At 31.4% G+C, this 25,382-nt stretch overlaps 1 protein-coding gene across 1 annotated transcript in view; it reads right to left on the reverse strand.

The window, feature by feature from the left end:
- The window catches only part of LOC105620803, a 144,560-nt gene that overhangs the window by 88,593 nt on the left and 30,585 nt on the right, over positions 1–25,382 (reverse strand). Inside the window, exons 3-4 of the mRNA XM_012202289.1 lie at positions 14,342–14,571; positions 14,102–14,201 (exon numbers count right to left, since the gene is read on the reverse strand). Coding sequence (XP_012057679.1) covers positions 14,102–14,201; positions 14,342–14,571 — 330 coding nt within the window. The remainder of the gene's footprint in view (positions 1–14,101; positions 14,202–14,341; positions 14,572–25,382) is intronic.

Raw genomic sequence — 25,382 nt, forward strand, 5'->3', positions numbered from 1 at the left:
ATTGTCAATTCTATTACAATATTTTGGTAAGCATTTCTTTAAATATTACGCGGGTAAAAATATTATTATTTAATAATATGTTTTCTTAAACATTTTTTAAATGACATGTCCCAAACTATTCAAAAGAAAGAGGACGTATTTGAAATAATTCGTGCATAAAAAAAATGAGAGTGGAATAGATCTGAGTAGAATAAACTGGAGAAGCTATAAAAAAAAGTGTACCATACCATCTACCTCATGATAGTGCGGAAATGAGCATTTTATCATTTTCTTGTGATAGAAATCTACTTACAAATAGTTTTATAATAAAATTACTTATATCTATCATCAATATAATATTTAAAAAAATAATCATCTGCTTTTAAATTGTTGCTAACAAACAGTTTGAAAGGTGAAATCAACTCTCATATGTAAAGCGATGTTTAGCTTTCTCCGATAAATCTCAAAACCTATTCAAGATATAAAATAATTATAATTTTTATACAAGTTTTATAATAAAATTGCCAATATTTATTCACATTAGTGAAATTTTTTTTAAAATATTAAAAAAAATTGTTTTTTTATTTTAAAAAATAATAATTAAAAATGGGTTAATTTATACAATTAGATTGATTGCAAAGATTGTGACGAAGTTATGTGAGACAGACTAAACGACAATTACAAACAAGAATTAAGAAATATTTAGCCGATATTAATAAATTCTCGGTGCTTTATCAGTAATTTCGAACCATAGGTTGGAAACGAATCATAATTTTGGGACGATGTAAGTATTTTGGACATGGAATCATTTTATTATAGAAAATTAATTTCGGAAATGATTTTCATTAAAAAAATGGACTTAACAGTGATACTGAGAGACTGTCAGACATACTCTTGTCCCTTTCTTTGATCAGCTTCCTCCTCTTTAATCAATTCCACGCACCACTTCCTTACGTATTATATTATATTTTACAAGTCTTCTCTTCACTGTCACATTGATTATACATATCTATTTGCGGTTACATATCGTATTGCGGTCTTGTTAGAGATTTTAATATGTGACATTTTGCGGTTTATCTATTTGTGTTTCTGACGATACATATATTTTTGAGAGCTCAGAGATTTTATGTGATACGGTATGATTTATCCATTGGTGTTTCTGTGCTCACAGGTACTATTAGAAAACAACTTTTTTTCTTTCTTTCTTATAATTTAATATATAATACTTTTAAATTTATATCTTTTTGACATACAATATAAGTATTGATTTTTATTTTTATTTTCTTATAATTTAATATACTTTCAAATTTATATCCTGTTGATATAATATGACTATTTGATTTTTATACTTTATAATTATGTGATATACTTTATATATGATATACTTTATGATCATTTTTATTAATTGACCAACACATAAGTTAAATTGTTGTTTATATAATTTATATAGAATTTGGGAATCCTGTGAGGTCAGAGATGCTGGCGGAAATTAAGTAACAATAATATTCAATGACATTGTATTATAATAAGACAAAGAGAAAGAAGACTCTTTTCGTGACGAATATTTATGTTATATAAATATTTTGTATAACAATTTTTGTAAATAGCGGCTAATATATTTGCAATACTGAGAATGATCAGATATATGATCGAAACGTTTATCAAGATAAAATAAATTAGTATATTTATTGCACTTTCATCCTACGTTGGGCTTTTATGCTCCTGCATTGTTCAAAAAAAAATTATTATTTAAAAAAATATTATTAACGCGAATAAATACAGCTAATTCTGTTGTAAAATTTTTGTATAAAACATTTTTTGATATCTTGAAGTTTTCGAGATATAATGGAAAAAGCTGAAAACTGCTTTACACATAAGAAGTGATTTCATCCCGTTTTTTGGCCGCAACTGATATTTTCTAAATTTATCTCTTTGTGTAAGCAATAAGTATACAAAGTTTCATTAAAATCAGAATTTGACACCTCGCGAGATTCCCATAAAAATATTTCATCACTAATTTTCAGCAGGTGGTGAATAATGTTTAAACGCATGTTCAAACAGGTGCTTGCGACATATTGTATACTATGTATATTGTTGCTGAATTCCGAAACCTAGGAGTAATCATTTTCAAACTAAAGGAGATCAGTAGCGGATTATGCAAGAAAATGTTAAATTTGCATGTAATGTTCATCGCTTCTCGCCTCCATATTGAATCCGTCATATTGGATTTTTCAAAACACCACATTTCTTTTGAAAGTACATATATGAATAATTTGAGACCTTGAACGTTTATTTTCGTTGCGCCGATTTTTGCACACAGGCGATCCAGTGGAATGTCCTATTTAATAATTAAATGTTCAACCGAACTAATCAATTCAATTATTCCGAAACGACTATCTTAAAAGTATATGATGTTTTAAAATGAAGCAATTTTTTCACTTACACATACACAACATATCAAAATTAGTATCATTAAATTTGTACATTTTGGCGATTCTTAAGAGGCTGTATCTCAGTTTTTCCAGGAATCGCAGGAATTTTTCTGGGTCTGAGTGAAAATTCAACTTTAAAAAAATTAAAATTATATTTTTCGCTCCTTCGAATGATTTTTTTCGCTAAAACCTGAAATAGATCATATTAAAATTCTGAAAATGTTATGACCTTCCAAATCTTTTCATTGCAAAACGAGGACAGCAAGAAATGTCACCATAAAGATTTTGAATTGGAAAATTAGAATGACATTATAAATATTACTCTAGCATGTCTAAGATCTAAGTTATCATGTTTCAAAGTGAATCTTACATTTTGCAAAATTTTACATAACTATCGCCGGCATTAGCGTTACATGCACAAGGAGAGATTGCTTGATCAAAATTTACATATCATGCGCACAATTGCCAAGTCTCGAACACTGTACGGCTGAGGTCCAAAGATCCTTGCGCTGAAAATTTCATACTTCGAATGGAGGTCGGTCGATTTTTCAAAAAAAAAAGGAAAAGAAAAAGGATTTAATTAGTGTTTTACGATCATTATTATAGATTTTCTTTTTATTATTAATATTTAACTAACATAAAGTGTCTACACACAATCACAGAGACCTTTTTATTATTACAAGATTACATAGAATGCAAACACAATTACGAATTTTTTTATTATTTATAAAATAATATAAACTGCGAACATAATCACAGATTTTCTTATTATTTTCTTATTACTTTCCACTTAACTTGAATAATAAGTAATTAATAAATACTCCATGCGAGTAAAAAATTGGAGATTTTTCCTGTTTGCTGAAGAACTAGAGTCCTGATAAATGGAGTCTCCAGCTGAAATCTGGAGACTTGGAAACCGTGATCAAGTGGCGTGCGTGTGTGCATGTATGTATGTGTCCGCGCACGCGCGAGTGAGTGAGTGAGGGAGGGAGGGAGGGGAGGGAGGGAGGGAGGGAGGGAGCGCGCGCGCGCGTGTGTGTGTGTGTGCGTGTGGTGTGTGGAGGGGGGAAGGGGATACATTTCATTTCACGCATTGACTGCATAGATGCAGCGCATCACATGCTAGACCAAGAGGCCACTGTAGTTTTGTTATCAATTGCAACAAGTAAGTAGTGAAAAGTAAGTAACCTTTCATTTCATGTAAAACATAAAAACTATATATAAACATATTATATTTAAGCCCGATCGCAGTCGCTTGAAGAGGAGGTAGATTTTTCAAAATGTGCACTTTGAACATTTTTATTAAAAGCGTCAAGGTTGAATTTTGTTGCAATCGATAGTTAATATCCTTATTCCAAGATAGAGGAAATTCCCATAGTAGGTGCGGCATTGCAAATCGGAGGCGTCCGTTTGCTCTTTTATCTCGAAAATTGTTCGGCAACTCGCATCTTTCTGCTATGTCATCTCATCTGCGTTCGGTATTAACATTTCTAGAGCCAATCGAGTTGCTCAAATCTACTCTACCGAGCTCGCAGAGCTAATGCAGATTTTCGCGTCTAAATTAAATTCATGACCTGTATATTTATGATAATGTTTTCAACTAGTTCGTTAACACATAACGTGCATTCATCTCTTTTAATACTTCTATTTTATAAATAGTGTATTTGATCTGTTTAAATGTCTGAGTCTACGAATGCTCAAACAAATGCTATCAAATAGAAATTGATAGAGTACATTATGTATAATATTTAACGAGGAAAGTTTTTAATTCTTTTCCTCTTTATGAATTTGAAGTTACATATTTGGAAACAAAGAATTTGCTAGTTAATTTTTATCAAAGCTTATGTTGCACATATAGAATAAAATAAAATCAAACTGTATTAATATATTAAAAATTTTAATGAATATAAATCAAGTGATATAATTAATAAATTGTTGAAATTTATTTTGCAATGTATTTTCTTTTAAGAACACTTTGCATATGAGCTACATTCATATGTAATGATCTATTTTTAGTATATAAGACTATTAGTATATAAGCTATTATCAGTTTCTAGTAAAGCGAAAGACATTTTCAATTCGTAGAATATTTTTTATTTATTCATAAAAATAAACAATTTCATTTTATAATTTCATTTATAATTCATTTTATATCTAATCTTAAAGGACAGTTTACAGCTCTGTAGCGTTCGGAATTAATTCTTGGCACTCGGATTGTTCGATTATCACATGATCAAGCCATTTGCTAAATCGCATCTCAGATTTACATTGCCGAACACACTTAATTCCTTTCAGAGTTGTATTCAGATTCCCCTGGGTGCATCTAGAAAGCATTCAAATACCTTTTGAGTGCCTTTATTCGGGGCTTGAGTGAAACCTTCAGATTCCTACTTTATCCATCTCTTCGAGAGGATGAAATGGATGAAATGGATGAAATAGATAGCATATTAAAGATTTCCTGTGCTATCCCAGCATATTGACGTGCATTTATATGAAAATTTAAATTTCAGGTTATGCCTGCGCGCACGTTATAAACAATATAAACCATAACTCAAAGGCCAAGTATTTAATCATCTACTAAGTTATATATATATATACAGGTCGAGACCTAAGACATTAGTAAGATATTTATCTTATATCTTTTATCATTATTATTTACATTTATAAACATAAAATACAAGAGCATTCAGCCATGCGCATGTTTTTTTGCAAATGTCATATATTGAAAATTCTTACGTTAAAGATATAAATTATAGATGTTTCATATTCTCATCCTATATCAGGCCATTTTCAATATACAATATAAATAATATAAAAATAGTTCGCAGTCATAAGATTAAAAGAGTTGAAATAAATAAAAGATCAATGATTCTTAGTTATAAGATTAAAAAAATAAATTAATAATATAATAATTGTAGTTCAATTACAATCTACGCTTGTGTATGTTATCTAAAAAATTCTTACTTCTATTCGCCTTAATGAGAGATTTTTATATTGAAACGTAATCTTCAATATTGAGATTATCCTTCTCCATGTGAGACAAACGAATACATGAGACAGAATTACTTTCATTTGTAAAAATAACGTTTTATCTGTGGATGACTTTCAGTGTATCAGAATATATACTCATCGTGGAGTGAGGAAGAAAGCTTAATGGAGGGAGTTAAAATTATTTTAGTTGAGAGAGGAGTATTCTTAAATAAATTATCAGTAAATATATATCAAGAAAACAGTCCAATTTTGTAATTTTGTTTATTTAATCCTAATTTCTGTTTTTTAATATGCAACATCTCAGAAATCTTTCTTTTATAGAAAGTTCTGTCTAAAATATTAATGTTATTCTAATCTAGATGTTCTCATGTTCATTATTTAATCGATGTTGAGACATGACTAATAGAGCATTGGTTGATTTTTTGTCTGCCTTATGCTCTTTTATCCGCGTGTTCAATTTTCTTCTTGTTCGCCCGACATACGAGACTTCGCAGTCTAAGCAATTGATTTTATATATTACTTCAGCGTGCTCTTCTTTTTTTAACCGGTCTTTCCTTATTTTAATAAAATTATTAAGCGTATTCAATGGTTTGTGTGCAATCCTCATGTCAAATTTTTTAGTTACATTTTTAAATTTTTTCGAGATGTTGTTTAAGTATAAAACTACAAAACCTTTTTTCTATGGTCTGATACATTCTTATTATTTTGATCTGAATTTCTTTCTAAATTTTCTGTGTACGAAAGTGATTTTATTCTATTTCTGATGGTAGAAAAAATAAAATCAATGGATACCCATTGAAAAGGAATGTGTTAATGGAAGAGATTTTTTTTTCTTAAAATTTAGGATGTAATAAGAGTAAAATTCTGTCCAACTATTCTATTATTACTTCTTTTTTATGTTCAACTGGATGATTAGAAGTGAAGTTCTAAAATCTGCCTGAGTTTGTGGGGTTTTTTTCGCTATTATTAGTAAAAATTTGATCAATAATGTTCTCTTGAAACGGAATTAAGCATTGTTCTTTATATGAGTTATCGTAATTATTTAATCGAGGAGTTTATAAATTATTTGTTAAATTTGCCATTGGTAAATAATTAATGCTTCAGCGAATAATTATAATCATAGCAAAAGTCGAGATGATTAGTGTTCATTTAGTAAGGAAATTAATTATGGATCCGAGCAATTCGAGCCGTTTCATTTCATACCTTTCAGAAGGGGATGGAGGAAGATTAAGCAAGACAGAATATAACTAGATAAGTTTCACGTTTTTATTAATAATGTAGTCCAGTTGATACTCGGCGACGCGGAAATGTACAGGCACATTGAAGACGACCAGCGGGGAGGCCCACGTGGATTCGAAGCCTGTTTACGAACGCGGGACGCGTGCTCTGTCTGCACGGGATGATGGAATCTGCCCTGATGTTCCGTTGCTTGATCAGCGGTGCACGTTTCCTAGCTACGATAACTCGACGCATCCCAGTTCGGTGCTTTTGAGATCGGCGGAAGCCGCGGATGCGGAGGAGTCCGGCAGAAAAATTGACGGGTCGAAATTTCAAATGACCTTCAGCCTTTGATAAATGCGTAAGGCTTGGACTCGCCTCCCTGCGGTCCTCTTTTAGTCATTCTACGAGAAGCGGGTTTTTTTATTACATTACCATCGCGGTTAATTAAATAATCGCATTTAAAAAGCAAACTTGGAAGTAAATTGTAGAAGAAATAGTGGTGAGGGGAAGAATTGAGCTGATCCTACGAGCGCGGTCAATTCTTGGAAAAGATAGACTAAGCAGCTCCTACGAGCGCAATTAATTTAGGAGAAGGGCAAGAGCTGAGCAGCTCCTACAAGCGCGATCAGCCCGAGGGATATGAGAAAGTTTGAAAGAAATAAATTAACACATGCATACTTTCTTCTTTTTATATGCGAATATTGAGAGATATTCCTTGTTTCAAGAATGACTAGCAATCCAACTGCTGCTGTGAACTAATCCGAACTAAAAACTGCGGCCTCGGTTTTCGCCCCGTTTATATAGGTGCCAGTCGGTGGCGCTCGTGAGTCGGGAGAAAGAGGGAGCTCGAATTTCCCGTAATTGATAATATGTGCCAATTTGAAAAATGATTTTTCCTATACAAATTAGTCACATCGTGCTGAAATTCGGCACGATTGCCACTAATTCAATGTAGAACTGGAACGGATCGTATTAGTTCGCGTTAATTGATGGGATTTTAATTAGCAAATTAAATTTTGGGCCTTTCTCCGTGGTCCGCGCTGCTCCTTCCCCGGCTCTCGATTGATCGGCGCTCGCTAAAGCGACAAAAGAAATTCGCATTTACTTATCTTCAAGCTAATTAAGGCGGTCACAATGACCAAAAAATAGTGAAGCAAACTAAAAATTAAACATAATGCTAAATTTCGAAGTTAACAATATTCTCAGCCGCAACGGCAGAAATCCCATTAAGAATTCAGAGTAAAAAGCGACACGCGCGTCGCGAGTAATTGGTGCGCCATGGCTTATTCTTATTCTAAGAGATTACAGGCGTTGAGATGTTTCGATCGGATTAGTTTTTCTTAAATCTTGTGTATGATGATAATGACATGACAGTCCCAACATATGGGAATGATTTCTTAACTCCGCGTGGAATTCATCGTAATACATTGGCGCCTCATGGGTGTTTTGATTGGCTCGCGCGACACATGTGTCACGCGATGTCAGTATGATAGAATTATACTGCGCCTGATAAATTTCTTGCTAGGAATATCGCAATTAATTAACCGAAATACTTTAGATAGACGATGTGTCAAATAAAATAAAAAAAATAATTCAACGCGAAACGAAGGAGAAAAAAAAGAGAGTAAGATTATATCTCTACGGAGGACAGGACGTAACACAAGGAAAAAGAAAAGAAGAGCACATCGAAGTAGTATATAAAATCAATTGCTTAGACTGCGAAGTCTCGTATGTCGGGCAAACAAGAAGAAAATTGAACACGCGAATAAAAGAACATAATAAGGCAGAAAACGATAAACATAATAAGATAGAAATCGGTCGTGTTTCAACACCGGTTAAATAACGAACATGATCTGGAATAATGTTACAAGGGCAAGTCAAAGTTTTTAAAAAAACATAGTAAAACACATTTTTTTTGATCGATTCATTTTTATTTCTCAGCAGTCTCCTTTCAGCTCGATACACTTGATCTAACGATTCTCGAACTTTTTTAAGTCGTCCGAATAATATGATTTGTCCTTCAAAATAAGCTTTTGTTTTGGCGATGAGCTACTCTCTGGTGGTAAATCTCTTTCCTTCGAACCATTTCTTCAGATTTGGAAACAGAAAATAGTCGCAGGATACTAAATTTGGCGAATATGATGGATGGGGAAACAATTCGTAGAGGAATTCGTTGAATTTGGCCTCGGTGTCGGGCACGTGTGAACTCGTGCATTGTCTTGATGGAAGAGCACTTTCTTCTTCGCCAAATGAGGACATTTTTTCTTTAAAATGTTGTTGAAACAGTTCAATAAGACTGCGTAGTAATCACCGTATTGATCGTTTGCTTCGACGAAAGGTAATCGATATGAATTATACCGCGTGCATCCCAAAAAACTATGGCCATCATCTTTCCGACCAATTTTATGGTTTTCGCCTTATTCGGAGCTGGTTCACCCGGTGAAGTCCATTGACTGTTCCTTCTTGGATGTGAAATAATGGATCCATGTTTCGTCCATAGTAATGAATCGATACAGAAATTCATCTGGATTACATTGAAACATCTCCAAACATTGTTTTGAAATCACACGATCGCGCTTATGGTCCACAGTAAGCGATGGTCCACAAACGCGACACCCATCTTGTCGAGCTTTTTCATACCTAATTGTTCGTGCAAAATCACTGTGCCATGTGATATGCCTGTGGCTTCAACAAGTTCGCGCACTTTCACTCATCGATCAAAATAATATCGTGGACTTTATCGATGATTTCTAGCGTAGCAGCCTCAATTGGACGTCCCGAATGAGGTGCATCGCATGTACGACCACGTTTAAATTCAGTCACTCAATTGTATACAGTCGCAAATGCTGCTGCAGATGTGCTATGAACATTATTCAACTAGGTTTTGATTTCTTTCAGTGTTAAACCTTTCATATGTATATTTGATCACTGTACGAAACTCATTTTTTTTTCATTTTGCAAAATATACAAAGATTGTTGGCTTTAATCGTTTGAACAGAAATAAAACTACGCGATGAATTCCGCTCAAAATTTGACAATCAGCTAAGACATGCTACTTGTCAAAAAGTAATGTAACATAACACTGCGAGTGCTCTCTGACAGATTTTCTAAAAACTTATTGACTTGCCCTCGTAATATTTTAGACTCAGAACTTTCTATAGAAGAATGATTTCCAAGATGTTGCATATTAAAAAACAGAAATTAGGATTAAATAAACAAAGTGACACGGACTGTTTTCCTGATATATATTTACCGATTATTTAAAAATACTCTCCTCTCAACTAAAATAATTTTAATCCCCTACATTAAGCTCTCTTCCTCGCTCCACGATGAGTATATATTCTGATACATTAAAAGTCATCCACAGATAACATTATTTTTACAAATAAAAGTAAAATTCTGTCTCATCGTTTGTCTCACATGGAAAAGAACAATCTCTATATTGATGGAAAATAATTTAAGAATCGTTATAACAAACACAGATAGGTCCATAAAATATAGATACATGAAAAAAAAGTTTTTGCTATTTTAAAATTTGGATTTTTTATTCTTATTAGAATATAGAAATCTGGCGTTTCTTACGTTTCAATATAAAAGTCTCTTATTAAAATGAATAAAAGCAAGAATTTTTTGACAACATACACAAGCGTAGATTGTAATTGAACAATTTATTGTTAATTTATTCTTTTAATCTTATGATTAAGAATCATTGATCTTTTATTTATTTCAACTCTTTTAATCTTATAACTGCGAACTATTTTTATATTATTTATATTATTTTATATTATTTATATACTGAAGATGGCCTGATATAGGCCGAAACGTCTATAATTTGTATTTTTAACATAAGAATTTTAAATATATGACATTCGCAAAAAACATCCTGCACATAGCTGAATGCTTTTTGTATTTTATGTTTGTAATTTACGAGGCATTAGTAAATTTATAAATATATAAACTGTTTTTTTTCTTCAAATTGTCATAACTTAGCGAAAAATTATTCCATGAATTCCATAAAAGCGCATTTTGAAGGATTTTAAAATTTCTTTTTTATTCCATTAAGTTGCATCAACTGCTTTATTCCGTGAACTCCGGAAACAGGAAGTGATTCTGCTTATCAATTGTATAGGTCCTCTATTATCGGCCATTGAATAATTATTGATGCTACTCAATTGAAATTAGAGATTCCTCAAAGTACAGACTTCAGGCTTCATTTTCGTTTTTTTAACACCTCTGTATCATAATTACTTTATTACGAATTACGAATATTTGAAGTAAATTTTCGTAAATTTTTCCAATTTATCTGTACTATTTTTTCTTTGACTGAGTGCGTACTTTATTTATATATAATTTATATTAAATCTACGTTACTATATAAATTTACGTTACTATAATATTTGCTGTATGGCCGATGCCCGTAGAACTTATCTTAGAGTTTCAATTATCTCCGGTAGTTTTTACTAGGTTCCGCCCACCCACTCACCCAGTAAGCAATTTGAACGCAGCCCAGAAAGGTGCAAGAGGTCGCCATACTGGATCAAAGTAAATTTTTTCTGAAAAAAATCGATGACAAGTTGAATTTTTACCTACTAATTTTGATGTCAATTATCGAGAAATATGATTCTCTTTTGGATGGCCATGAGGGCAGCCATAATTAATTTTAAAAATGCAGTTTTATATAGAATAAGAAAATTAAACGTGTTCGATCTTATCGATTTTTTTTTCAGAAAAAATTTACCAATTTAACCCAGTACGGCGACCCCTTGCACCCTTCTGAGAGGTTTCCCCCGGCTTGGAATAAGAGTATTAACTATCCATTGCAACAGCAGTCAACCTTGACGCTTTTAGTAAAAATACTCAAAGTCTGTACATTTTGAAAAGCCCACCTCCCCTTTAAGCAATCGCGATCAGGCTTAAAATATATATGTTTTTATGTATATAAAATAAAAGATTATCCACTTCCCATACTTATAGCTATTGGTAACAAAACTAGTGATCTCTTGGTCTATGCGCATTCAGTAATAGTCGCAGCATAGATTTGTGCATAACGCATAACGTATAGTGCATAAGACAATCAGCCAATTAGAATTTTTTCTTTTCTTCCATTTCATGGAAAAGAGGAACTTTGGTTGATTTTCTTATGCACTATGTGTTATGCATTATGCAAAAGTTTGCTACGGCCATAAGCTCTATACATACTGGAATGAGCCTTCCCTATGCTAACGATAATGGAAGATGGTTGACTGTGCGAGAGTAACAGCTGTATTTGATTATTTCTGCCTCACTTTATTAGTATTACCGTTGTTAAAAACATCAACCCCAATTGCGCTTACTAGATATTGCTAGAATATGTTGTGATACTTAAAAAAATTAAAATGGAAAATTATTTCTTTGTTGCTATCATCAGTAGTAATGGTAGCATAGATATTCTGTTACTCTTATCTGTACAGGCTTTTTTATCTGAGATAATATAAGTATAATATATCGCAATATACGAACATTTTAAATTAAATTTAATTATATTTAACCTAAAAATAAACCTATAATATTATTTTTTGGGCAAATAATTTTTTAATTAACAAAGCAATAATTTTAATTTTTTTTAAACATATCTCATAACACAATCTCATAACACAAACATATCTCATAATATCCCGCAATCATACAACTAAGGTTGATATTTTTAGCGACGATAATAATACTAAAGTGAGGTAGAGGTATGCATGGCTGTCACTCTCGCATAGTCGCCTCACCGTTAGTTATAAAGAAGAGGGTCTATAGTAGAAATCGTAGCGGTCGTTAGATCTTAAATCATAGAAAATTAACCAATCAACTCAAATAAAAGAAAAATAATCGACTATGATTGTCAATTTTCTATGACTCTACCATTACTTCTATTGTAGACTTTGTCACTTCAATATAGAGCTCACTGCGCGCATTAGCTCGATTTCCTTTTTCTATATAAATAGAGAATAGAGAAACGGAACAGATCTCATGCTGCTTATGCATGCGGTTGTAAATAGATTAGATAAAAAATTCTAATGGGCGTATGGGACGAATATTATATTGCTGTTTTTTAAGGAACCTCAAAGTTACAACTTACGATATTAATATTTACTGCTGGTTATTGCTGCTACGAATTCAGCATTAAAAAAATTTTTATGCATGAATATATGTATATAAATATATATGGTGCGCTCGCCTACTCGCCCACCCGCACGCATACACTCCAAACATGTGATATGCAAACTTTAACAATTTCCTAGTAGTGCACATCGGATATCGCGAATGTTAATTGTAATTATCCAAAATCTTGCAAAATGTAGGATTCACTTTGAAACATAATTCAATTCCCAAGCATATTAGAGTAATGATCGTAATGTCATTTTAAAGCAAAAGTTCCTCACTTTAAAACTTATAACATTTCTCGCCTCGTCCTCGTTTTTTGTGGAAAGTTGAAAATTGTGATATTTTCAAAATTTTAATACTGCTTCTGATCTTCACAAATAAGATTATTATTCATCCATTAAATAAGGCAAAAAATATCATTTTAATTGTTTTAAAGTTGAGGATACACCTTTCAAAACGCCCCCAAAAAATTATCCTGGAGAAATTCAGACAGTCTCTTAAAAATCGGCAAAATTTGCATATTTTAGAGTAATCCCCTAATTTTGATGCGTAATATATTTAGGTAACGCTTAATTTCTTTCTTATTCAATTCTTTCAACATGTCAAATAAAAATCGAAATTTACTCTGACTATTGTAAAACTATAATTCTTATTGACTAAATTGATAAATTTTCTTATACAGGGTGTCTGGAAATAATCGTCAAATATTTCATGGACAGATAGAGCGGATTGAGTCGAAAAGTCCTTTACCATTTTGTAAATTTCCCCAATATTATTATAATTAACGAGATATTAATCTTTAAAGATAGGCGAATATGCGGGCCCGCCCGGCTTACACGAAGCATACACACCTCTCGATCGCTTGGCGCGCGAGGCCATGAGGAGCAGGGATAGTCTGACAAGCGTGCCGTCCGAGCTATGGAGACGGCGGGGACTTACGGCGATGTGCAGCGCAAGGCGCTTGCCAGCCAATCCCCAAGCTCTACCTGCCCACGAAATATTTGACGATTATTTCTAGATACCTTGTATATTGTAATTATATTTCTTTCAATATTCTGCATATAAAGATGTTATTAAAAAATTGTTTTGAAGATACTTCATGTATTATCAATATTATAAATATTATAAATATTATTAAATATTTTTGTATAAAAATGTAAAGAAAAAATTAACTTTTTTGAAAAAAAAAAATTTTTATATTTTTCAATTATTAAAAAATTGAATAACTAAAAAATAGTACATTATTTAAATTTAAAAGGATTGCTCCGTTTTAGTTCAAGAAAATCATATTTTTTGATTATATTGAAATATCCTGTGTGTATGTAATTAATAAGATTAATTCTCTTTACCTTTTATAAGTAGATGAAAACACGAGACACAAACGCGGGAATCAATATTTCCCTGGTATTCTAATCTGTATTTCATATTGCAACATTTGTTACATAGTACCTGCAAAATATGTTGTAAATTTAAATATTGTTACAAAAAAGAAATACAATATTACAAATTTGAAAAAATTAATTTATAAAATAAACGACAATCAACAAATAATATAATTGTCTTTATTTTGTAAATCAATAAATACGTACTTTACCACAAGCACGACAATGATGACGTCTTTTAAGTACAGTAAATTTAACATCACACAACATACAACTAGGTGCATCACTATCTGGAACCCAAAATGGAGGCTGTTTTCCCAATACTGTATTACATTCGACTAAAGAGTTATCAGAAACATCCGACGAAGCACCGCGATCTTCATCAACAATATCAATTTCTGAGTGTTCTGGTACCTCTGGTGCAGTACTCGAAGATTCTTTTTTTTTCAACATGAAAATTGAAATTGTATATTTTTATAATTTTGAAAAGTATGTGATATATTAACTAGCAAAACAAATAATTATGAATAAAAACATCAAGGTTTCTCGAGATAGAACATGGCCTACTAGCTATCAGTAGCAGAACACTTGCAATACAGCAACTTGTAGCACAGCAGAAATCGTACGATAATTTATTATATAAGCATAAATATGCAAAAATAAATCAGAATACTTTTTAACAAATTAGAATATTGCGCTTCTTAATTAATTTGTTTAATAATCTGTAAAACTTACAAAATTTATGAAATAGAAATTAAACTTTTATTTTGAGACCAAGTAGTCAGTAAACGAACAATTTTTCAGAGAAAGAATTGTTATCAGAGTTTTCAATAATCAATTTAATATTTTCTAAATCCTATATTGGAATTGTATCAAAAAATAAGCTGATAGAAACAAATACTACACACTTTATTTTCATTAGTCGCATTTTATAGTCTTTATATTTATATGTAACATAGAAGTTTGAATACAAGAAAGATATTATATAGCAATAAACGAAAGAACTACAGTTCAATATTGATATAACATATGTAACATAATATTGATATTTTTATCATAATTTAATGACAACATGCTAATTTTATTGTATTTTTACTGTTATTTTTTTTACACAACGCATGCTCGATTTCTACTATGTTTTTGCCATCTTGCCGTGCAAGTAAATAAGTTCGATTTTTAACGATATTTGCCAGTACAGTATATAGTACAATATAAAATCATATTATGCTTGGATTTAATTTCTGACATATTGTGCCAACACAAAATTACTATTTTTAGAATTTTTTAATTTTTATAACATTTTTGTAGCATATCAGGACATGAAAATTGCTTGCTTTCTGTTGTATTTTTGACTGAGACGATAGACTATGTTTGGCTGCTGCTAAAGTTTTGACAAGATAATATATAGTACACGATTTGCAATATGTGATCATGGCCGACTTGACAATTTGGGGACTTGCGCTGGCATTCTCTCTTTCAAACACGTATAAAATATTATGAACAAAGACTAATATAAGAGAACTATCAAAATTCTTTGCTAACTTTTTGCTTTAAAATACTACAGAGAAAAATTAAAAAATGAATGATTACGAATGTACTAACACACATTATAACTATTAGGTGTACAACTTTGCTTCCGCCGTTTTCCTATAGATGGCTTTAGCGGTAAGTGGTGGTCGAAATAAATAGATCATAGACGTCGACATACAATAAATTTAGGCATCTGTCAACATAACCCCATAGAAACATTAGTCGATTTGTATCTGCATCATAAAGTTATTCTCGATTGAAAATGTTAGTTTACGAGCCAAATTCTCGTCATTTGCGGGAGGTTTTAATTTTTTGCTTCAATATGAAGAAATCTGCGGCTGAGGTTCATCGAATGCTCTCAAATATTTATGGTGGGCCGCTATTAGTGAAAGAACATGTCGTGAGTGGTTTCAACGCTTCAAGAACGGTGATTTTGACGTCATGCTCTGTATTTAGTGGGACCAGCTCGGCGTAGTGTATTATGAACTGTTAAAACCGACTGAAACAATCACAGGCGATTGGTATCGAACGCAATTGATGCGTTTGAGACGAGCATTGAAAGACAAACGGCCGCAATACAACGAGAGACACGATAAAGTGATTTTGCAGCATGACAATGCCCCATGTTGCGAAAGTGGTCAAGACATACTTGGAAACATTGAAATGGGAAGTCCTATCCCACCCGCCGTATTCTCCAGACGCTCCCTCACTTGTTTCGATCAATGGCACACAGCCTGACTGATCAGCACTTTCGGTCTTATGAAGAAGTAAAAAATTGGATCGATTCGTGGATAGCCTCAAAAGATGACCAGTTTTTTCGACGCCGGATTCGTACGCTACCCGAAAGATGGGAGAAAGTAGCGGCCAGCGATGGACAATAGTTTGAATCATAAATGTATAACCAGTTTTTTACAATAAAGCCTCGAATTTCGGAAAAAAACGGCGGAAGCAAAGTTGTACACCTAATATATAAAAGTAATATATAAAGTGAATAAAAATAAGAAGTTAATTAGTTTAAGGAGATCTTAAAGTCGTCCATTTTATCTACTAAACACTAATTTTTGTAAGGTATTTTCATATATACTTCTTTTACAGATTTTGGAAATCCTTTCTCAGAATTAAAATACGCAATAAGAATTTTTTTAGATCATATATGAGAACACAATCGATAAACTATAAATTAAATGCCTATAACTGTCGAAGCTGAATCTTTAATGCTATATATAATTCAATGTGAATTATATATATTTTTTTATATATAAAGTTCTGAAAATTTTTTCAGAATTTTTTAATATCGTTTTTCTCATGTTGGTAAAAATAAGAAAATGCAGTACTAAAAAATTCTGAAAAAATTCTTAGAGTTCTATGAGAAAAAAATAAATGATTTTTATCTGTTGGAGTTTTTCTGTAAAGTTGATAATATTTGAGTAAAAAATTATCAATATTTGGCAATTTTTAGTAATTAATATCTTGTTAACTATTGCGAAAATTGCAAAATGGTAGAGAACTTTTTGACTCAATTTAGTTCGCTCTATCTACGCAAAAGCGATTGACAAAAACTTTCGGGATATACCCTATATGTATATGCATACATATTTATAGTCATTCAAACTGCGTGTTGAATTGATTTTCCGGACTTATAAACGCAATTAAATTATTGTAATAATATTATAAATTAAATTAAATTGACAAGCAATTTTTAATAATAATTCGATAACAATAATTCGATGCTCAATCAGGCATCATATTAGAAAGATGTTGACATACTGAAAAACTGTAAATAAATATTGCGAAAAATATTATTCCCTCGACCAGGAGTCGAACTTGGATCTCTTGTATTCCGTACGAGCGTCCTAAGTCTTTAGACTACCGAAGCTTTAATAATATTCCTCGCACTAATCGATATATGTATGGAAATACATATATCAGTAGGGAAAGGTTGCCGATACCGACAAATCACTTTGTTTTTAAACAATATTTCTTAAACAAAAGGTAAAAATAAAATATCTAATTAGTAATAAGGCTCATAAATTTTAAAAAACAAAGAAAAAAGAGAGCTACGAGCCAAAAATTATTATATAAGATAAAACATAATAATGTAGAATGTAAAAAAAACAATAAAAAAACAGAAATGTTTAATTAAATTAAAAATTTAATATAGAATGCTACTCGTAGCAATAGACAGACATTTTGATCGCAATCGGATCATTTTCAATGTTAAAAACATACATAATCGTTACAATCGAAAAAACAAAACATAATAAATTCTCTATTTCGTTTTCTAAAATAGACGCTGGTAACATGAAAACGAATATCGTAATGTTCATAATTATAATGTATAACGAAAAAAAAAAACGTATGCATAATCATAGTAACTTGCAGTCAGTCATTGAAAAGCTTATAATATCAATTTTAGTAAAAAGAATGAATGTCCTTTGATTAAAAATGAATAGAGAACGCAAATAGTCTGATCCTGTAGATAAAATATAAGTGAAATTATAACGCAAGATGATTAACAAAAAAATATAAATTATTAAAAACTAGCATACAAAACAATATAATATATGAGAAGATACATAGCAAAATTAATGAAAGTTAAGATTACAAAAAGTATATCTATATATTGAATATATCTATATACTGAAATTTATAATATAATAACAGCTAAAAATAATATCTTTAATATAACCTAAAATACCTTAAGTCAAGAAATAAAGATAAAAAAAGTTTCGTGTACAAATAGTACGTTAAAATTAGAGACAATACGAAAAGAAATAAAACAATATCTTATCTCCTCAGTATTCTGAATCACAAAATTAACATTCAGAGAAAGAAGGAAAAGATAGTTGGAAAGTGATGGGAGGAAGAAAGTGAGAGGGGATAGAAATGTAGATGAAAATGTGGAAGAAATAATAAAGAAGAAGAGGAAGAATTAAGGAGAGAGAGAGAATTGAATAATAGGTAGATAGGATTCAGGCAAAGATTCTGTCGTTTTCTATTTAAGCCTTGTTTTTATCTTTTTTATGTACCATTTCAGATATCAATCTCTTATTATATGAAGATTCACTAATATCTTCACTTTATTCCATCTGAAATTGTGATTGAGATTTATACGGTGGTCAGAAATGACAGATAAAGAACCCGTTTTTTTGTTGATTTCTGAAATATGTTTACGTATCCTTGTACTCAATTTTCTTTTGATTTGACATAACTAGCCTCACAATCGTCACATGAGATCTTATAGATCACATTTTCATTAGAAAGCAATTCTAACTTTCTCTCTTTATAAAACCTTTTAAAGTGTCGATAATGGAAAATGCTAATTTATAGTGAAACATATTGGATACAAGTGAGAAACTTTCGGAGATAGATTTAATATAAGGAACTGTAAAAAATTTTTCTTTGATTTGTAGATTGTGTGTAGTTTATTATGTATGTGCAATTTTAATCGGTTTTCTTTTTTATTTTAATTATGGAAAAAATAAAAGAGAGAGGATAGCTATTATTAAGAAAAATATGAATAGCTTCAATTAGATTGTTATGTTGAAACTAAGGATATGATAATAGAAATATTTTATCTACGAAATCGATAATAATGCCTTTTTTATGACAAAGAGGATGGAATGGAAATTCAGGAACCTTCCCGAAAATGTAGTTTTTTGATATGTATCAAAAATAATTCTTTGACTATTAATAATTAAAGTAGTGTCAAGAAAAATCTATTGTCAATGCCAACCTCCATAGTAAATTGTAACTTTGTACAAGATGTACAACTTTGCCGTTTTTTTTCCGAAATTCAAGGCTTTATTGTAAAAAACTGGTTATATATTTATGATTCAAAGTATTGTCCATCGCTGGCCACTATTTTCTCCCATCTTTCGGGTAGCGTACGAATCCCGCGTCGAAAAAAACTGGTCATCTTTTGAGGCTATCCACGAATCGATTCAATTTTTTATTTCTTCATAAGACCGGAAGTGCTGGTCAGTCGTGTGCCATTGATCGAAACAAGTGATAGTCAGAGGGAGCGTCTGGAGAATACGGCGGGTGGGATAAGACTTCCCATTTCAACGTTTCCAAATATGTCTTGACTACTTTCGCAACATGGGGCATTGTCATGCTGCAAAATCACTTTATCGTGTCTCTCGTTGTATTGCGGCCGTTTGTCTTTCAATGCTCGTCTCAAATGCATCAATTGCATTCGATATCGATCGCCTGTGATTGTTTCAGTCGGTTTTAATAGTTCATAATACATTACGCCGAGCTGGTTCCACCAAATACAGAGCATGACCTTGGATGTCAAAATCACTATTCTTGAAGCGTTGAAACTACTCACGACACATTCTTTCACTAATAGCGGCCTCACCAGAAGTATTTGAGAGCATTCGATGAGCCTCAGCTGCAGATTTCTTCATATTGAAGCAAAAAATTAAAACCTCCCGCAAATGACGAGAATTTGGCTCGTAAACTGACATTTTCAATCGAGAATAACTTTATGATGCAGACACAAATCGACTAATTTTTCTATGGGGTTATGTTGACAGATGCCTAAATTTATTGTATATCGATGTCTATGATCTATTTATTTCGACCATCACTTACCGCTAAAGCCATCTATAGGAAAACGGCGGAAGCAAAGTTGTACACCTAATATGTAAAGAATTAAAAATAGTAAATGTGTCATCAATATTTTCAGATGGAAGTGCGAGAACGATGTCATCGACATATCTGTAGTAAAATAATGAATGTATTTGTAAATTCAAGATGGCAATTTCTTCCAAATCCTGCATTATAATGTCAGCAATAATAGGAGATCATGGTGAACCCATCGGAATACCAAAAACTTGTTTGTAAAATTTATTGTTAAAAGTAAAAAAAGTAGAATTCAAAACAAATTTTATAGCAACAACAAATTCTTCTTTTGGAATATTAATTTTTGTAGAAATGGATCTCTCTCTTGTCAGTACTATTCAATGCCAAATCTACAAGTACATTCGTGAAGAGAGACACAACATTCAATGAAGCTAATACATAATCAGAGTTAAAAACTATGCCGTTTAATTTTTCTTAACTAAATGGAAACTGTCTTTAATATGATTAGATATGATATTGTGTGTAAGAAAAGAGAAAAATAGTACAAAGGGCTGTTTATAGATGATACAATTCTCAGTGAGTTACTAACTTTATGAATTTTAGTCAATCCATACGCTCTAGAAATATTGCCATCCGAAATCATTAATCTTTTATATGTAAAATCACCGACCTTCCATCTCATAAGAATGTAATGTAAATGCTGTGTTAACTTTTTCGTAGAATCCTTGTTAATAATAGAATAGATGTCAACATCTGAAAGGATCTCCTCCATTTTTAATATATAAGAATCTTTATCGAACACAACTGTGACATTACCCTTGCCTGCATTGATAATAAGTAAATTAGGATGGTCATTAAATTTTTTAGTAAAATACAGCTTTTCTAAAATTAGTTTGTCACTAAAATTAAGAGAAGGAAAATTGTTATAAAATCTATTGAGAATTATTAGGTATACAACTTTGCTTCCGCTGTTTTTTTTTCCGAAATTCGAGGCTTTATTGTAAAAAACTGATTATACATTTATGATTCAAAGTATTGTCCATCGCTGGCCACTATTTTCTCCCATCTTTCGGGTAGCGTACGAATTCCGCGTCGAAAAAACTGGTCATCTTTTGAGGCTATCCACGAATCGATCCAATTTTTTACTTCTTCATAAGACTGAAAGTGCTGGTCAGTCAGGCCGTGTGCCATTGATCGAAACAAGTGATAGTCAGAGGGAGCGTCTGGAGAATACGGCGGGGATAGGACTTCCCATTTCGACGTTTCCAAGTATGTCGACCACTTTCGCAACATGGGGTCGAGCATTGTCATGCTGCAAAATCACTTTATCGTGTCTCTCGTTGTATTGCGGCCGTTTGTCTTTCAATGCTCGTCTCAAACGCATCAATTGCGTTCGATACCAATCGTCTGTGATTGTTTCAGTCGGTTTTAACAGTTCATAATACACTACGCCGAGCTGGTCCCACCAAATACAGAGCATGACGTCAAAATCACCGTTCTTGAAGCGTTGAAACCACTCACGACATGTTGTTTCACTAATAGCGGCCCACCATAAATATTTGAGAGCATTCGATGAACCTCAGCCGCAGATTTCTTCATATTGAAGCAAAAAATTAAAACCTCCCGCAAATGACGAGAATTTGGCTCGTAAACTAACATTTTCAATCGAGAATAACTTTATGATGCAGATACAAATCGACTAATGTTTCTATGGGGTTATGTTGACAGATGCCTAAATTTATTGTATGTCGACGTCTATGATCTATTTATTTCGACCACCACTTACCGCTAAAGCCATCTATAGGAAAACGGCGGAAGCAAAGTTGTACCTAATAGAATGGAGTTATTTCTAACAAAATTGACAATATTCTTTGGGCGACCAGTTATATCATTTTCTATATGTTTAATGAATTCAACTAGGGCTTTTTCTTTATTATCTTGATTAATAGGAAGACCAAATTTTTCACCTAATAACAGATATTGCAACAGACATTGAACCTCAAGAGAAATATCAATGCTGCTAAATTCATAAACCAGTTGTCTTGTAATATCTCCAAAGAAGAAGCTTCACTAAATTCTTTTGAATGGATGTAGACTCTTTCAGTATTGAAATAGTCAGCATTAATGTTGTATGAGTCCTTACAAACAGTGAGTAGATTCTTATTGTTCAAATTGTTACAAAGATCATTTGAAAGTACAGACAGATGAAATCGGTCTGATTTTTGAATAAAAAGCTCTAGATTTTTTTATTCACCAACCAATCGATCTTCTTATGTATTTTATTCATCTGTTCGAAAAAATAAGAACCACTAATATGATCTAAATATTTGAAAAACTCATTACCTATGGATGTTGGCAAAACAACAGGAATTGTATTAGAGATATTAAAAATACGAACTCTAGTTACATACAGATGGGAATATCATCTTTTAATTCTAGTCGCATAATTGTCTTTACAAAATTTAATTGAATATTTTCGAGTCATTTATATGAGTTACTATTGTAAAGTGAAAAATCTTTGACCTTGGTAAATTTGTATAAATGTGGAGAAACTAAATCCAATTTGAGACAAAAATTTACAAATTTTATGCAGACCCTAATATTTACGCTTAATTTGACTAAATTACATAGCTCTTTGAATAAATTGCAAGTATTAATACCAAATTATAAAACTTTAAATACATAAATACAAATTAAAAAGTGTCTTCTATTAATATAAGCAGTTTTTATAATACTCTTTATAATTTTGCAATAATTAATTTTTTCGTAAGATAAGCAAAAATGAACAAAATAGGCTCCAAAACTGATATACAGTAGGCAGTAATGCCACATATTCCTATTCTTTTTCTTTTGCAGAAATTATTTGTATAAAAAACAAATGAATGCATATAAGATTTTCCAAAATTTTTCACTTCGATATAAAACATTTTTGTTGAATTATATGCTTTACTTTATGTTGACCTGCATGCAAATATGTAATGCAATAGTTTTTAAAGGCTTTGCTTAAAATGTAGCATTGGTACATTTTAAGGAATTACATATGTAATTCTAAAAAAACGCGCGCCAAAATGATTTTTCGGTCTTGAAACGCTAACTCAATAAACTATCGCAATAATATTACGAGTTAAGTTGACTAGCAATTTAATAAATTTTTGATGCTTATTCGCATCTTCGAAACGATCTTAATAATGTAGAATGACATATTAAAATCTGTACAATATAACAATAATTAATTCTTATTGCGAAAAATATTATTTCGACCGGGAGTCGAACCCGAATCTCTTGCATTCCGTGCGAGCATCCTAAGCCTTTAGACTACCTACGAGATCTTAGTAATATTCTTCGTTCATTCAATATTATTAAGATCGTTTCGAAGATGCAAATAAGCATCAAAAATTTGTTAAATTACTAGTCAATTTAACTTGTGATATTACTGCAGTAGTTTATTGAGTTAGCGTTTCAAGACTAAAAAATCATTTCGGCGCGCGTTTCTAAGCATTACATACATAGTATATAAATTCACACAAGAATCATACAAGTATTTAAGATCCAGCTAGACCGTTTAAGGCTTTGATTTCTATAGTTTAATATAAATAAAACTGATTTAGGAAACTAGCATTGAAAACGACATAATATTATTAATAATATAGTTACTATTATTTTTAAATTACGCAATTTGCAAAAGAAAACGTAAGAATATTATTTTTGCATAAGTATAAAACATAAATATAAGTATAAAACATAAAATTCGTTTGTAGCTGATTTCATATAGAAATAAACCATAAATACGGATTATGGTTTACACTTTTTTAATTAATAGATTATATTTTTATATAGATTATATTAATATTAATAAAGTATAATAATTAGTTTCTGAGAAATAAGGAGTTCGTTTTAGGAAACCTGTGTCAGTATCAGCGACTTTCCTCTATACTCTATGCACTGCTTTAAAAAATGGTATAGAAAAATTGTGGGCAAAAATTGGCCAACTCTAACTAACGATAACTTTACGAAAAATTCGATAGAATGTGTTTTTTTTTTATTAAAGTTTGAAATATCTACTTTAAGACGCTATGGCCAGATTTTAAATTTGATTGCACTCTTGCCACTGTCAAAAATATGAGAGTGTGTTTGTCATATTAAAAATTGCAGTTTGACAGAATGCACGGACTTTGTAAAATTTTTTGGAGAAATGCTGTTTGCAGTGGCATAAAGTTCGAACTTTCCCTTTTAATTTAAAAAAAAAAGAATCGCTGCGATTTTTTTTCGCAAAGTTACAGCACTTTAAAGTTATCCTTGCATTTTTGACATATACTATCACAACATTACCGAATACGCATCATGACGAGATTGCTGGATGGATTTTGTATGTTTCTGTATGTGTAGATTTTTCTTCATCATCTTTCTGCGTGTAAATTTCGTGGATTACCTCCGCGTTATTCGATACAAAACTTTAAAGTGCTGTAACTTCGCGAAATAAATCGCAACGACTCATTTTTTTTTTAATTTAAAAAGAAAAATTCAAACTTTATGCTGCTGCAAACGGCATTCCCCAGAAAAATTTTGCAAAGTTCGTGCATTCCGTCAAACTTTGCAATTTTATTAATATGACAAACATCTCCTTATATTTTTGAGAGTTACAGTGGGTAGGGGTGCAAATTTAAAATCTGACTATATCGTTTTAAAGTAAATTTCAAGCTTAATTCATTTCAGCTTAAATAAAAAAAATGTTATCCTATGATAATTTTTCGCAAAGTTATCGTCAAAGTTGGCCAATTTTTGCTGACAATTTTTCTTTGCCATAATTTTTTTTAGCTGTGTGTGTGTGTGTGTGTGCGCACAAATGTGTACATTCATGAAATTATAGCTACTACAAGATCTAAATGTTTCTGTTAATGTTTCGTTGATCTTCCCTATCTACGCTGATATGAGCACACAATAACAGCTATTTAAATAAATACAAATAGTATTAGAATAAATTTGAAATAAATTATAAGAGCTAAGAAATTTTATGTGAATCACATTTCCTCTAAGAATTTGAAATATTAGAGAGATTTTTCGCAATATTAACTTTTCATCTTAGATATCTACATATAACTGAGCGGATTTCAGAATCTCTCTCTCTCTC

This window comes from Atta cephalotes, assembly GCF_000143395.1.
Source record: "Atta cephalotes unplaced genomic scaffold scaffold00029, whole genome shotgun sequence".
Taxonomy (NCBI): domain Eukaryota; kingdom Metazoa; phylum Arthropoda; class Insecta; order Hymenoptera; family Formicidae; genus Atta; species Atta cephalotes.